The following is a 15,772-nucleotide window of genomic DNA, read 5'->3' as shown; positions in this document are numbered from 1 at the left end:
TAATTTGTAAAATCTGTATACACACACACACGTAGACATACATATTTAGTATACACATTCAGCAATATGCATACACTCTTATATTGTACATATATTTATTCATATAATTCTCAGATTTAGCCATTCTTATATTTGCTTGTTCTTATGTTATTGTACTTTGCACACCTCTGTTGCTTGTGAAGCTCGCACACAAGAATTTCACTCACATGTACTGTACCAGTGTACCTGCACATGTGATGTGACTATAAAAGTGATTTGATTTGATTTGATTTGATATTTTACATTTTTAATCTAAAATGACCTCTAATATAGCTACACGAACACCGAAATCCAACTCCCACACACATCAACTACCCATCAGCTTTGGTCTTGTAACTGAAATGCTCTCGAGTAACCAAATTCCTCAAAAAAAGAAAAAAAAAATCCCCCAAAAACTACAATTAATTCTCTCGCGAAAAGTCTTTCCTCGCTCCTCTTTAATTTTTTTTAAATGATTTTTAATTTAATTTTACTTTTTCCAGGCTGTTAATTCTGCCGATCTGGAGGTCGCAACTTATTTAAAATCTAAACATATTTTATTTTTATTATGTACTGTGCATGAAAGCAGTGCATTCAAAAATATATCAACAAGGGAGTTACACTTCCTATGATTTTTTAAAACTTACATGACACATGGGAAACAGCCAGCAACCCCCCCGCAGCTAACACAGTCTATTCTCGTTTATCCCAACAATAATTATATATTTTTTTTATGTATGTAACAAAAACTGTCTGCTCATAGGGGCTTGTCTTTTATTTTCATAAAAGCTGTGTGTACAGTACAGTGTACTTACCACCTCTTTATGCTAAATCTTTCTAAAATATTGTTCTCTTTTGTTTTTGCAGAAAACAAAAACTTGGATGAAGGACATTTTGTAAAGTAATAATTTAACACTGTGGAACTGTTATTTTTATTTAACACTGCACTGTTTATTTGTAGAGTTACAAGAGTTACAAGCATGCTTGTTATTCATAAAAAAGGAGCCTATTGCACTCATTATTGGATTTTAAATTTTTATACTGTATTACTGTGTCTTCTGCATTTTATTAAGGTCTTTTACCAGTGTGTAATCTGCCCACGTGATCTGCAATATATACTGAATAATAAATTCAACATAAAATAAATATTAATATAATAAATAAATATTTTATTCAGTAAAATGTTAAGGTACTTTAATTTTTTTTAAAGGTCATACTACAAAATACATCAATGTACATCGATGACAATAAAAGTTCTACATTTTAATGACCACATAGTACATCAGCTGAATGTTTTTATATGGAAGTGTTAATTTCAGCCACAGACCTCAGCTTTAAAACTTTAAAAGTTTAGAGCTGGAGATGGAAATCTTATGTGTATCATACTCTCTGTGGATCATCTGCATTGAATAGCTCGAATAAATAACCAGGAATATTAACTCTCAAATGAATCTATAGTGGAAGATCTATACTAAGAAGAACAGAAATAAACATGTATTTAAAATTGCACCCAGATACCTCAGTGAATGCATTTCTTTATCACCACTAATTAGTAATTAGTTTATAATCTATTTCATGTTATCATTTAAAATGAAGTGTATGACCAAAAGCCTGAGTGAACAATGAACATTAATTCTTTCTGACAATGATGGACTCAGTGCTTCAGGAAAAAAGAAAGGTATTTAAAATACAAGAAATATGACAGATTCCGTTTCATAAATAGTCATAAACATACTTAGACAAAAGCAAAACAAAACACGACGGTCTCTAAGCCCTTATTCACAGAATTTCTGTTCAAACTGTAGTGAGTACTTTGTCAAGAAAAGGCCATAGCAGCAGCAGCTTGATTTGTTTGGATACCTGCAAAACCATGAAATGTCCACAGTTTCCTAAAACAAAGGTGAGATCTTGTTTACAGTAGTCACAGTCATGTGAGGTTTCATGTGACTGTGCATTCAAACTAAATACACCCTTTCTGCTTCCACAGGAATTATGCGAGTAAGTAGCAGCCAGATACTAATCAAATGGACTTGATTTACTGATTATCTGGAAGTGTAAAAGCAGAAGTTTTCACAGTTTGTGTTAAAACAATGCAACAGTCTTTCCAAGAGTGGATTTCCAGTTCAGACAGTGCAATGCTCAGAGAAACTGCCAAAAGCCCAAGACCTACTCTTCAGATTCTGCAGACTTCGGTTAACAAATTCAATGTTTAAGTTCATGACAGTACATTTAGAAGAAGACTGAACAAATATAACTTGTTTGGAAGTATTAACTTATGAATAAGAACTACAGCACTCACAATTTCATGTGTAAAATCTTTAATATTACTAGATAATAAGAAAAATACAAATGCATTTTAGCACAAGGCTTTCCTCAGCAGTTCTAATGCACATGTGGGCGCAGCCATCCACAAAACACTACCGGGACCTAATCCCTAATAGGCACAGGTGGTAACAATTGATAGTTTGTCAGCATGCAACACTGGCTGTGCACTCCAACCACAGACCTAAATCCTTGAAACATGTACAAAACAACACGCTCCATTAACACTGTCTGAAACACACAGCTCCCATTATTTATTTATTTATTTATTTTGGGGGGGGGGGGGGGGGGGGGTTGTTGCATTTGAGCCTGTTGGTTTTCTTATTTGCAAGGGCTGCCAGGAGAAAACCTCTTCTCTGTAAAAAGGTCATGGCAGCACAGCTTAGGCATTTAAAGAAACCACAAAACCTTTTGAACAATGAACACGACACCAAAGTGGAGATGTTATAATTTAATAATGCACACACAAGCATATCAGGACAAACACCTCATATCAACAGTGGCAGAGGGCTGATGAATTGGACTTATTTTCACCTTCATGGGTACTTTGCATTCATTGCATCGACCATGAACTTCTCTGTAAACCAAAGTATTCTAGAGTCAAATATGAGTCCCTCACGATCCCAAGCACAGCAGAAAATCTACAGCCGAATAGCAGGAAAAAAAAGAATCAAGGTGGTTCAAGGGCCCAAAGTCAGACCTCAAGCTGACTAAATACCTACTGTATCAGGAACTGTGCACAAACAAGTGCACACAGAACTCAATGAAGTGAAGCAACGCTGTAAAGAGGAGTGGAACAAAATTCCTCCACAACAATGTGAGAGACTGATAAAGTCACACGGAAAACTTCAAGTTACTGCTGCAAAAGGTTCTTCTTTAAGCTACTAAATCACAGGACTGCACAGAGTCCTCTGATTTTCCACAGATTGTTCAATACCAGAGCACACCCACTGTCTACGTGCTAAATCATTACTATACATAAAAGTATTCATGAAAAACAACAACAAATCTATCGTGTTACCACTGTCTCACTGACACCAAAATGTTGTGACTACACCAACAAAGATAATGTAGTTCTGATAGAAAGATTCAATTTGTTGTTTCCATGACAGAAAAAACAAATAGCCAGAAATGTTCCTACATTTATCTGATGTTGTTTTCACTTTGAGATCACACTAACTCCACGCGCTTGTGTGAATTTGCTCAACAAACTGAAGAAAACTGCACACAATAAAGCAAAGCGGACTGTTCTCGTTCAAAGTCATTACAGAGCACTTCCTCCCCCTGTGGTTCACCCCTGGAAACACAGCTTCAGACACAAAAATGTTTTTAAAGAAGAAAACAAAATAGCGATAATAATAATATGATTGGATAAAAAAAATGCACCAGATTCTGTGAATTGTGCCACCAACACAAGAACTTTTATTGCGGCTGCTGAAAAATCGAGTATTCCCCCCCCCCAAGTCAGTGTTATTGTAAACTGACTCTGTTGCGTTACAAAACAACATAAATCACTGTCTTTGGGTAAATACCTGAATTATAAACCCAGAAGGAAACAACGTGCAGTAGCACATTCGTGTTAAAAAAGTAGGCACCGTGTTGGGAAAAGAGACGCGGACCCTGACTTAAAAAGCAGGAAACGTTGCATCACGACGAACAGCGTAAACAACGTGCATGGCCACGTGGGCTGGACGCCCACTAACCCCCAGCAAATCAGCGCCACATCGCGGTTTGTGTCGAGCGCTGATTGGCTCCGAGAGACAAGCGCAGCGCACGGCTCCATTAAATGTCTTTTACCATTACCGGGCACGGGTAATGCGTACTCATCTTCAGCCCGCAGCAGTCATTTTTGGAGCGCACTGCCATGAGTAACACGGACAAAAAAGAAGAACAAAGCGATTTATTCGCCGGTTTCCGCACGGCTTATAAATCCTTTGCAACAGATGCCATACACGTCGGTCAGGAGCCGGAGCAATGGAAATCTATGGCTGTAGTGCCGCCGATTTCCCTTTCTACCACGTTCAAGCAGTACTCTCCAGGAAAGCACGCTGTAAGTACCCCGTTACTTTAGGCCAGGTTAGGATCAGACTCGTTCCAGTGTTATGGACGATATGACGCCCGATGGTTTCTAAGTGTTTGTATATTTTTAGGTTATTCTTATTCTTATACTATTATTATGTTTTAGCTCTGTATGGAGGCGTGTCTTGTATTATTTTAGCATGTATAAGAATGTCTCTTTAGGTAAGTAAAGTTAACGTAAAATCTGTGAATTCAAGTGTTTTTAACCCACTGCATGCGACTGACTGCGCACTCTGTTAAATAAGAAACTACCCTCAGTCGAAAGCTGAAGCTTGACTTGTATTGTAATTCCTTCCTGCGTGTGATAACCAGTTCATGGCCATCCATTACTGGGAGTCTAGACTAGAATCCGCCTGTGTTAGATAAATATTGTTTTGTTTCCGCTTTAACATCATTATCTCTCCATGTTTCAGATTGTTAAAGTCGTTTTTTCCCTTCTCATTGCTTCTGGCATTGATTGGCTTACAGATGACAGATTTCTAGCACTACACTGACAAAAAGAGGCAGGATATTACACAGGAAAGAAATTCTTGAGGGCAGAGTTCACTGGTGTCAGTTTTCATTGCTTAATGTTTCACAGTTATAAGACTCCTCATATGTAATGCATTACCAGTTAAACTTTTTTTTTTTCTTATTTGCAAGGGCTGCCAGGAGAAAACCTCTTCTCTGTGAAAAGGTCATGGCAGCACAGCTTAGGCATTTAAAGAAACCACAAAACCTTTTGAACAATGAACACGACACCAAAGTGGAGATGTTATAATTTAATAATGCACACACAAGCATATCAGGACAAACACCTCATATCGACAGTCGCAGAGGGCTGATGAATTGGACTTATTTTCACCTGGACATCACCTTCATGGGTACTTTGCATACTCCTCATATGTAATGCATTACCAGTTAAACTTTTTTTTTTTTTTTTTAAGAGTTTTTGCACTCAGGTCAGCTTTCTTCACACAAACCACTTAACCTCCATTAGAAGTGGTAATTTTTTTTTCTCCAAAAATTAAAAACGTATTTTTTCATTTCATTTACATCCTTCTGATCTTTTCAAAGCAAGCATTATTTTTCAAAATCAAGGAAAAAGAAGGAAAAACCCGACTATGTTTTAGACAAAAAGGGTGTAGGCAGAAGAAACAGCTTGTATGTACCTGCAACATATATATAATCCAACCACAAAGTATTTTATAATAACATTAATAATAATAATAAATATCTACTTCTGTGGGTTTTTTTTAATACTTAAACTTAACAAAAGTGCCACATACCAAGTCATCACTGATCACTAAATAACTGCATCCCCTTACTGTCTGAACAGGTGCAAGCAAGTATTATAAATGCTGACCGTGGTGATGAAATGTAAAAATCTTGTGTTGATGTAGGGGTTCGAGTACAGCCGGAGTGGAAACCCTACCAGGAACTGCCTTGAAAAAGCCGTAGCTGCACTGGACGGAGCAAAGTACTGTACGTCAGCCAACCGTATTTCACAGCAGTGAATTTAAACAACATGTTTTAACATCGTTTTACTAAATGTTTAACGCTTCAAAAATGACAGAGCCTTCCAATTTTAGGCTTCTCTGACACGATGATGAAAATAATTCCTGCTCTGGACAACTTCTCACACCTTCTCCTCTGCAGGCCTTGCTCTCGCTTCAGGACTGGCGGCCACAGTGACGATCACTCACATGCTCAAGGCAGGCGATGGAATCGTCAGCATGGATGACGTGTACGGAGGTGAGAAACCACTTTGCAACTTGGCCAAATGTGTAAAACAAACTCTGTGAGCTATGAGACGTTATCTTGTTTCCTAGATTATGTATGCGTGATGTGGTTTAGTGATACTAACAGAGATTTTCTTTTTTTTTTAATCACAAGGCACAAACCGCTACTTTCAAAGAATCGCAGCTGAAGTCGGCCTGGATGTGTCTTTTGCTGACTGCACAAAACCACAATTGCTCAAGGCTGCCTTGAAGCCAAATACTAAGGTATGTCAAAGCAAAAATTACACTTCAGAAGATTTCAGAACATGTGTTGTTTGTTTTTTTGTGTTTGGGTGCACCTTTTAGGAGACGTTTCCATTTTATCTGCAAAATAAACACATGCTGTTGTACCAGTGTCTGGTTTGACTAGTATGTTGCTTAATAGGGCGTGTCTTTAAGCTAACTGAAACGGTCATTGTGAATCAGCAGTTTGAGTGATTTCTCTTCTGGAAGTTACACCCACCCCTCCCTCCACCCCCATGTTTGGTTTGACTTATACATCATCTCTTTGCTCACTTAGCTGGTGTGGATTGAAACACCCACCAACCCCATGATGAAGGTGGTGGACATCAAGGCCTGCTCCGACTTGGTCCACGAGCACAACAAAGACATAGTGGTGGTCGTGGACAACACCTTCATGTCGGCCTATTTCCAGGTGAAACTTGACCCCCGGTGCATTTTGTGCGCTGTTGATTGTGTAACAACAGTTCGATAACCTCCTGCAATCAAATTCCAGTTCATCCTGGAATAATTCAGGAAATGATTTACTCTTGTTTCTCTTGTGCACCTTTAGCGTCCCTTGGCTTTGGGAGCTGATATCTGCATGTACTCAGCCACCAAATACATGAATGGTAGGTTCGATTTTACTAACCTAACATTTGCATTAGAAGTCGATGCAAACATTTTGTGAGCTTAGTCACATGATCTGTTGCACGCTAGAAGGGATTAATTACTTTAGTCCTAAAATGTCTCCAAAATGTACCAAAGTAAGTCTGAAATGGGTGAAATAAGATCTTAAGCTTAAATGAATAATAATTGTAAAGCATTGCTAAAATGCTCACGTTGCCTATCTCTACGATTAAAACAGAGAAACACATGCAGGGATCACCAGTGAAGTTAGAACTTTTGTCAAGGTGTTTGAATTTGATGCTCACCCAGTTAGTTTTGCCCCACCATCATCACATAGCAAAGACGCACAAGCTCAAACACAAAAGAGCAACAAAGTCAACTCCAGTATAAACTCTGTGTTTTGGACTTCTCTTTATTGTTGTATAATCTGTTTGGCAGGCCACAGCGATGTGGTGATGGGACTCGTCTCCATGAACAGGGAGGATCTGTACGAGCGACTGAAGTTCCTGCAAAATGGTGATTAAATACAAAGAGTGCATCAAGTGTTTTTTTTTTGTTTGTTTTTTTTGTTTTTTTTGTTGTTGTTGTTGTTGTTTTTTATGGAAATATACAATAAACCTCTTTATATGCCTCCATGCCACACATTGTATTTGGAGGCTCAAGTTCTGACCAGTTTAAATTCTCTTCAGTAGGAAAGTATTTGTTGATCTGGATTTTGGGAGGCTTTGTTTGTAACCTCTTTGGATTTTCCTTTTCTTCATGTGATCCCGCCTCCACGTCAGCACTGGGTAGTGTGCCGTCTCCTTTTGACTGTTTCCTGTGTAACCGTGGATTGAAGACCCTTCACCTGAGGATGGAGCGGCACTTTAAGAACACCCTGGCTGTTGCAAAGTTTCTGGAGGCTGATCCGAGGGTGGAGCGCGTCCTCTACCCAGGTGATTTGCTGTAAACATTTTAAAATCACACATACCACAGACTTGTCAAAACATGCCCGTCATTATCTCCAATCTCAATCTTTACAAGGAAACTCTTGCTGATTTAGCTTTAAGCTTTTTTGGAGGAGCCTGCAAAACCCAAGTTGCACAGTTTGTTGTACATTGCCTTTTTAGGTCATTTGAGTTCACACTGACCAATGGTGACCTTCCCCATTGAAACACTGTCTTTTTTTTCACAACTCTGGTGGTCATACAGTTGAACTATAAAAGTCTGACCTTTCCTGGTTTCATCTCTTTATACTTTGTTTGCCAGTTATTTAGTAGATCAATTAGACTATTTTTTTATTTGTATATTTTTAAAAACCTCCTACATTTGTGGGAGGTTTCCTTTATTGTTGTTTTCACTGACACGACAACATTGATCCAAAGAACCATTGTTCTTTAAACCATTGTCACTGTTGGTCACTTGAGTTCATGTTGCTGAGCGGTGACCCGTGGCACGCCTTTTTTTTTTTTTTTTGGTTTTTAAGCAAAACGCACTCCCTGCCTTGGCAATGTGTTGCCCTCTATTTCTACATAATAAGTAAATAAATAAATACTAGAGATGGACCGATCCGATATTACGTATCGGTATCGGTCCGATACTGACGTAAATTACTGGATCGGATATCGGAGAGAAATAAAAAGTGTCATCGATCCATTAAATATCAAAAAAGCACCTCAAAAAACTTGCGACATGGCGTAACTCGGCTCATAACCGTAGCAGTTGCAGCAGTGTGGTCACGTGATAGAGCGGCTGTGTGTATTTGTAGCCTCGCTACCAAACCAGCATTTCATCTCCGAGGAAGTGATTCCAGAGAGAAGTAAAGCAAGTGTGTAAGTTCATCTCTGAATGTTTGTAAAGCATTCCCGCGTTAAGCTTAACGATTGCCTCTTCTCTCTCCCTCCCTCTCCTGCTGCTACTTCAATCATGAAACTGATCAATGATCAGCTGATCGGCTTTTCTGTTGCGAGTCCTTCTCTCTTGTTTGTTTTTGGCCCACTTCGTGCCAGAAAGAAGAAACCAGCGGCTGAACAACAGCAGCACGTTTAAGCTTGATAATCTGTTGTTGGAATTTATTTAATATTACTTTCTACACCAGGATCTTTTTCTACAGCTGACGGCTGGTAACTGTGCAGGGGCGGATCTAGCAAAGTTTAGCCAGGGGGGCCGATAGGGCATTAACAGGGAAAAGGGGGCACAAAGACATACTTTTCCTTCTTATTCTCATTTAAAATGTCGAGCTTTTAATAAATAATTATCCGAATCTTACACCCAAAGTTTTAATCTGATGTAAAATGTATAGAAGTCTAATAGTATAACTATTAAGTCTAATATACCCTAGTAAGCTGTAGTACTTTTTCCTTTGGGAAGGTACCATCTGTGCAGTCTGCAATTCTGTTGAAGAAAGATGTTGAATCTATTTAATTACTCTTGAAAAATAATTTATTTCTGTGCATTTTTTTTCACACTGCATCAAATTAAAGTTGATTACGTCAATTAAGCATCACAAGGTGGAGGGTTCCCTATTTTTAAAAAAAAATTTTTTTTTTTTTTTTTTTTTTTTTTTGCTGGGAGTTTTAGGACCCTAATAGTTAGGTTGCTCACTCTTTAAAATACCAGAATAGGGAGGATGGAGCAGGTTTAAGTTTATTAGATTGATCAGTATTGCTGAAATATGAAATATTTTGGGTGCAGTGTATTTTTTGCATACAGGTATAACAGAATAGCTTTAGTTTTTTTTTTTTTTACTTGAGTATGAACTTATACAAAAAGCAGCAAGATATTAAAAAAACAGTTTTATTGAAAAACACACTATATCGGATTCATATCGGTATCGGCAGATATCCAAATTTATGATATCGGTATTGGACATAAAAAAGTGGCATCGTGCCGTCTCTAATAAATACATAATTTTCTATTGAAAGTAGCCAACTGAATGTGTCTCATCCATAAAATTTTTTGCCCCTCCTCTGTGCTAATTTTTAACTAAGCAAACTGATTAATCAGCATTTTCCCTCCAACTTACTTTAGTGTTCATGGGTAAATAACTAACTTTCATCTTGTTGTGCTGTTTTTGCCAATTATTTACAGCTTTTGCCTATAAAATATAATTTAGTCAGTTTTCTTATTTAAATTAAGTTGTACGTTACCAACTTTTTCTTTAAACTTAAATTTGAAATTCTGAGATATGTCTTCCCTCTTTTGACACAGGCCTGCCGTCTCACCCCCAGTACGAAGTGATGAAGAGACAGTGTACTGGGTGTCCAGGGATGATTGCCTTCAACATTAAAGGGAAACTTGAGCATGCTACTGCCTTCCTCAATAACCTCAAAGTAATTTGGCTCAAAGTTTTTATTTATTCTGGCCTGTTTGATTTTGCATTTAATAAGCAGGTTGCTGGGCTTTAGGAAAACTATGTGAGATGTAGTGCTGTGAAAAACTAAACGACCCTTACTGTGTTTGTAGGGATTACAAAGAAATGGTTTAGTCGAGCTACTATCTCTTCTGGCTTCCTGTTTGGACCTCAGACACTATAATTTCACTTTCTTCTTATTTCTTGCCTTTCACAGCTTTCTCAGCTGCACCTAGAGGTAAACCTACTTCCTTATATAGAGAAATGTGGACGGGGTAGTGTGCAGATAGGTTGCAAATTGTATGAAGATTAAACAAGACTGTTGGTCATGAACGATGAACATACGCACTGTGGTAAGAACAAAATAGGCCAGTGCGACTGTTTCATAAATCCAACTGCAATTTTGTGTGCAAACGATTATTTTGCACAAGATGATTACTTCAAGTTGTTGCTTCTAAAGGTTCTATAACTACTGAGTCATGGGGTGTAGTTAGTTTTTCATAGGACTGCATAGAGTCTGTATCAGGATCAGATGCCTTCACTGACCAGACACACACGCACACAGTGACATTTTCAAACGTTGTTTTTCTACAAGACACATTACAAACTTTCCAAGTTGATAATATTTCGCTACGTTATAATAGCCATAATTAACACGTGACATCAGTTTATACTTGCTGCCAAATTCATCACATTTTTTTTCACACTGGAAAAACATTGGTTTCATGTTAATTTGACCAGTTTTATTATAGTATTTGTTACAAGTGGACCATTGTGAAGCAGCATGATCCAAGAAGAACAGATTGTGGACTTCACTGTGTGTATGAAAGGCCTATGTAAGCTCGCTGTTAATGTCTGAAAATGATCCAGACCACAAATAACAGCGAAGAGTGCTGCTTTGGCTTGTTTCCGTTGTGGGTTACTAATAGTCTTTTTCCTTTTTTGTAATTCCCTTGAAACTTTTGTGCTCGCCTGTACACATTATGCGCCGTGCTTCACTTCATCTTCATGTCCTTTGTGGTCTTATTTCAGATGTTTGCGATTGCAGAAAGCCTCGGTGGGTACGAAAGTTTGGCAGAACACCCGTAAGTGTCACTGTAGTGTTTTTATTCTTGGTAGTGTTAAAAGTACACTCTTCTGTAAATGGTTTACCGTAAGCTTGCTGCAGTTTAACACAGACCACCACAAGGGGGCAGCAGAGACCAATAGATGAGCCCTATCAGACTCCCTCAAACTAATTGCAACACTTTATGTCCATTATAAGTCGCTGTCTATGCTCTCCATTAGAATCTCAGCATGTTTTTCTGCTCATATGTAATCCTTCTCTATCATACCGTTCAGGGCGATTATGACCCATGCATCAGTGCCAGAAAATGAGAGGAATGTGCTGGGCATCAGCGACACCCTGATCCGGCTCTCCGTTGGCCTGGAAGACGAAGCCAACATCATCGAAGACCTGGATCAGGCACTGGCTGCTGCTGTAAGTATCAGACATTAAGTTTTTGTTTTCTTTCTGTGTTGTGGTGGCATCAAGTTTACGGGAGACTTGAGTTGACTTCCTGAGAAGGTTAACTTTACCTGTTGGTCAAGCTAGTGCTTTAGTGAATAAAATGTTCACTTTTTTCTACCAAAAACCTCTTTTGGATACCCTCTCTTCAAATGGATATTTGCTGTTTCTCAGTATATACAGTGCAAATGTTATTTTTAACTTCTTCGTTGGTTCAGCAGAAACATTGTCGTGTTCCCAGAATTCATTTTCAAGTTCATTACTCAGTTTTAAGCTGTCTCACTGCAGCACTGTAGTGCATCGCTCTCAGACTTGGCAGACTGTGTCCAGACATCTGCATCTTTATCGCATCTCGTCCTCTGGCGGCTGGTGTCGACGTCTGACGTTTTCATCCACCTCTCTGACTGTCTCTGGCTTGGCACGGTGGCTGAGAGTTTATTAAATGTGCTTTTCTCTGATTCATCATTGTTCTGGTTGGCGTGGATAGTTTAGGGATGTGAGTTCTGGTGTATTTTATGAATGGATGCAAAACTAAACACCAACAACTCGTTCTGATTTACGGTCCACCCAAATTGGCCATGATTCTGCTGCATTAAAACTCCGAGCTCTAGCGCGCTGGTTTGGGATGATTCACCGCTAATTCCCATCCTCTAACTACGCTGTCATCAGCAGTGCATTTGAATTTCCTAAAATCTTGTTACGACCTCGTTTAGCTGTACCCTACATGGCACTCTGTACCTCCTGTCCTCAGCATTCAGATAATGCTGCTGCATCCTTCTGCTGCCCATCTGAAGAAAATGGATATTAAATGGAGACAAATCTCTCTAATGACTGTCTGTGGTCCCAGGAAAAGGCACCTCTGATTTGTGAAACATTTAATTGGATAGGATGGCAGGTCAGATGGGGGTAGACGGGTTCATTTCCAGTTGAGTTTTATCAGGAAAAGTTGGCTGTGGACATCAGTTGGTCAGTTAGTGATGTAGTTTATGGTGATATTTCTGTAAGATCCTGGGTTTGGATTAGTGACTGGTTTTGTCTTTGGCCTATATTAACCAAATTGGGCTTGTCTTTATCGCAGTCATTTTGGTATCCCGTCTAAGCTCATCAGAGAGTGACCTTTTTATTCTTAGGGGAAAAAAAAGAGAAGCTGGATGTGGATTGTACATTTTATGTATGTATTTATTAATTAAATTATTTTAATTCCCCCCTCTATCTTCTGTTCTCTTTAATAGCATCCAAAGAAGTGAAATGTCTTCAGATGGCATCCTTGAGGGTGGAGGAGTCAAATTTGGGATGAAAGACCCGAGTTTCCAACATGTGGAACCTCAGCTCAGTGGCATTCGCCTGTCAGGGAAGCTTGTTCTTGGGGAGGCTGACTTTTAGGCTGGTTTTACTTTGTTTTCATGTTTGTTCTGTGCTTTGTTATAATTAGGATTTTTCGAAGGCTTTAATCAGGCAAAGTCCTGCTCAGTTAAAATTGATGAAGCACGAGTTACTGCTGGAACAATGTCAAACAGACATTTTTCTGAATAACCTGGCTATGAAACTGTGTCTTCAGGTTGATTCATGGTATCAATGTGCAGATTTTTAGATTACTTTATATGCACTTCCAATTCACAACGTAAGTCATCTACCTCAGGGCACTTTAGGTGGCAAGGTAAAGACTCCACACGATCATCTGCAATCTGAGGCTCAGCTGCCACCTACTGACCAAATGTTAGAAGTGATAGTGGCTCTCACAGTTTTGGACAGAGATTTCTTTTTCCCATGCAGAACAATTGTTTTACTCAAACTAGAAGGTGAACAAAAAATGCTGCATGTCCTTTTTGTTTGGCCAAAACTTTGATATAAATGAACTGTTACTAAGAGAGGAGGAGCTCCAGATATTTGCTAGTAAACGTGGGAGGGTCTGGTATGCACAAGTGAAGACGTTCCCAGCAGTGACTCCAGTTGAGGTCTGTGTAGAAACGGCTGAATGTTTTTACAGGAACATCTCTGAGAATTATGCTTGATAAAGAGCTTTTTATGTTTTTAAACAAGAGGTTGAGACATGTCAGAACTCCTTTGGGTTTTATCTGTGTGACAACACACACGCCGTTTGTGCAACCCACTGTACTCCCACATCACAGCTCATCATTTACTGTAATCGAAAAAATCCATTAAAATCAGTCCAAGTGCAAATCTGTGCCCGTCTCACTTCCTCTCAACCATCCTGCTGTACAAGCACAAGTCTTGTTGTGAGTTCAGCATCAGCAGTGGGGTGGGGGTGCACGGGGGGGCAATTCCCAACTTAAGGTGTCAGATCTTCTGCAGAAGACTGATCAGTACCCACACCTGCAGTCAGTAATTTTATGTAATTATTAAATGGAGAAAAATGTATCATGTTCATCAGGATACAAAGATTTAGTGTGTGTGTTTATATCTTCCAACAAATTGTTGCTTTCTGATGAACCTATAATGTATCCATTAAAAATACACAGGAATAGGGAAGTGGTTTGTGGAAACCACCATATTTGAAAGCAGTGGGTGGAAGCACCTCTCAAACTGTGTTTTAGGTATGTGGCTAGAGACTGGCCACATACGTAGGCGGCCGCCTGCGGTGGAGGGACATTTCACTTCATGCCTGCACCTTCAGACTTGAGATATGAAGCATCGTACCTGTGTTTTATCGTCAGAGATTAAGTCTCCCTCACCACAGAAACAAAAATGTGAAGAAAGTAATGCTGCCTCTCAATAAAATGTCACGCTCTTCCTCCTCACCTCAAGAGTCATCTCCTGAACTGAAGTCAGGGCTCTAAGACGTGAAAAAAGTTTGCATAAAATAAACATGCTTATTTCTTGTCAATATAGTCACAGCTAATTATTATCAGCAGGTAAGACACACGACTCTTCCGTCTTTGGGTAGCTGACAAGAGCTGTCTAAACCTGCGGTCCCCAACCTTTTTTGCGCCACGGACCGTGTTTATGTGCGACAATATTTTTACAGGCCTGCCTTTAAGGTGTCGTGGATAAATACAACATTATAAATCAGTACCGGTACCAAAAAAAAGAAGAAGAATTATTCATAACACACGGGAGAAGACCCAGGGAAACAGAGTTAACGATAAAAACGATAAAAAAATAAAAAAATAAAAAAAATAACACTAAAAATCGATAAAAAGCCTGAAAACCATGAATTTCACACGCGAGCCTCAACTCTCGCGGCCCGGTACCAAACGGTCCATGGCCGCTGGTCTAAACGAACATTATTCTAGCTAATGTTGCCAGCTAACACTTTCCCTCTGATTAACAGTTGATTATTCTCACATCATATGAGAGTTGATTCACTGTCAGAGTACCAGTGTTTCACAAACAGCAACACAAACAGCAGCCTTACTGACATAAATGGTAAATGGCCTGTATTTGTATAGCGCTTTACTTTATAAGGACCCCAAAGCGCTTTACATATCCAGTCATCCACCCATTCACACACTGATGATGGCAGCTACATTGTAGCCACAGCCACCCTGGGGCGCACTGACAGAGGCGAGGCTGCCGGACACTGGTGCCACCGGGCCCTCTGACCACCACCAGTAGACAACGGGTGAAGCGTCTCGCCCAAGGACACAACGACTGAGACTGTCCAAGCCGGGGCTCGAACCGGCAACCAAGGCGAACTCCCAACTCTTGAGCCACGATCGCCCCGGACAAAGTTCAGCATATCCTCAACAACTCACTGCAGTATTGCTGTCATTGTTCAGAGGAGAAGTCGTTTACCATAGTTTTAAACCAGACTAAATAAATGAGGATGCTTCTCACTGTCATTGACAGCTGAGGTAAGCGGTGGACTAACAGCCCACAGACAGGGATAAACTGTGGGGTCTGTCTAGCTTCTGTCTAAAGTAGCAGAAACATGCTGAGCAGCCT

The 15,772-nt window shown here is 39.4% G+C and overlaps 1 protein-coding gene across 2 annotated transcripts; it reads left to right on the top strand.

Annotated features, from left to right (window-relative positions):
- The first annotated feature begins 4,136 nt into the window (after nt 1-4,136).
- LOC120733506 (cystathionine gamma-lyase-like) lies at nt 4,137-14,047 on the top strand. Of its 2 annotated transcripts, XM_040031765.1 has the most exons (12): nt 4,139-4,390; nt 5,802-5,883; nt 6,058-6,153; nt 6,295-6,404; nt 6,700-6,834; nt 6,973-7,030; nt 7,467-7,544; nt 7,811-7,963; nt 10,218-10,339; nt 11,392-11,444; nt 11,701-11,839; nt 13,099-14,047. In XM_040031765.1, exons 1-12 carry the CDS (start codon nt 4,205-4,207, stop codon nt 13,111-13,113), a joined length of 1,227 nt encoding a protein of 408 aa, XP_039887699.1. In that variant the 5' UTR covers nt 4,139-4,204; the 3' UTR covers nt 13,114-14,047. The 2 variants fall into 2 exon arrangements, 1 of the variants encoding a protein (XP_039887699.1); XR_005695842.1 differs by lacking the exon at nt 10,218-10,339 and having other exon boundaries at nt 4,137-4,390.
- The last annotated feature ends 1,725 nt before the right edge of the window (nt 14,048-15,772 follow it).

This window comes from Simochromis diagramma, unplaced genomic scaffold (assembly GCF_900408965.1).
Source record: "Simochromis diagramma unplaced genomic scaffold, fSimDia1.1 OVJJ01000334.1, whole genome shotgun sequence".
Classification (NCBI taxonomy): domain Eukaryota; kingdom Metazoa; phylum Chordata; class Actinopteri; order Cichliformes; family Cichlidae; genus Simochromis; species Simochromis diagramma.
This window is presented reverse-complemented; position numbering and strand designations above follow the sequence as displayed.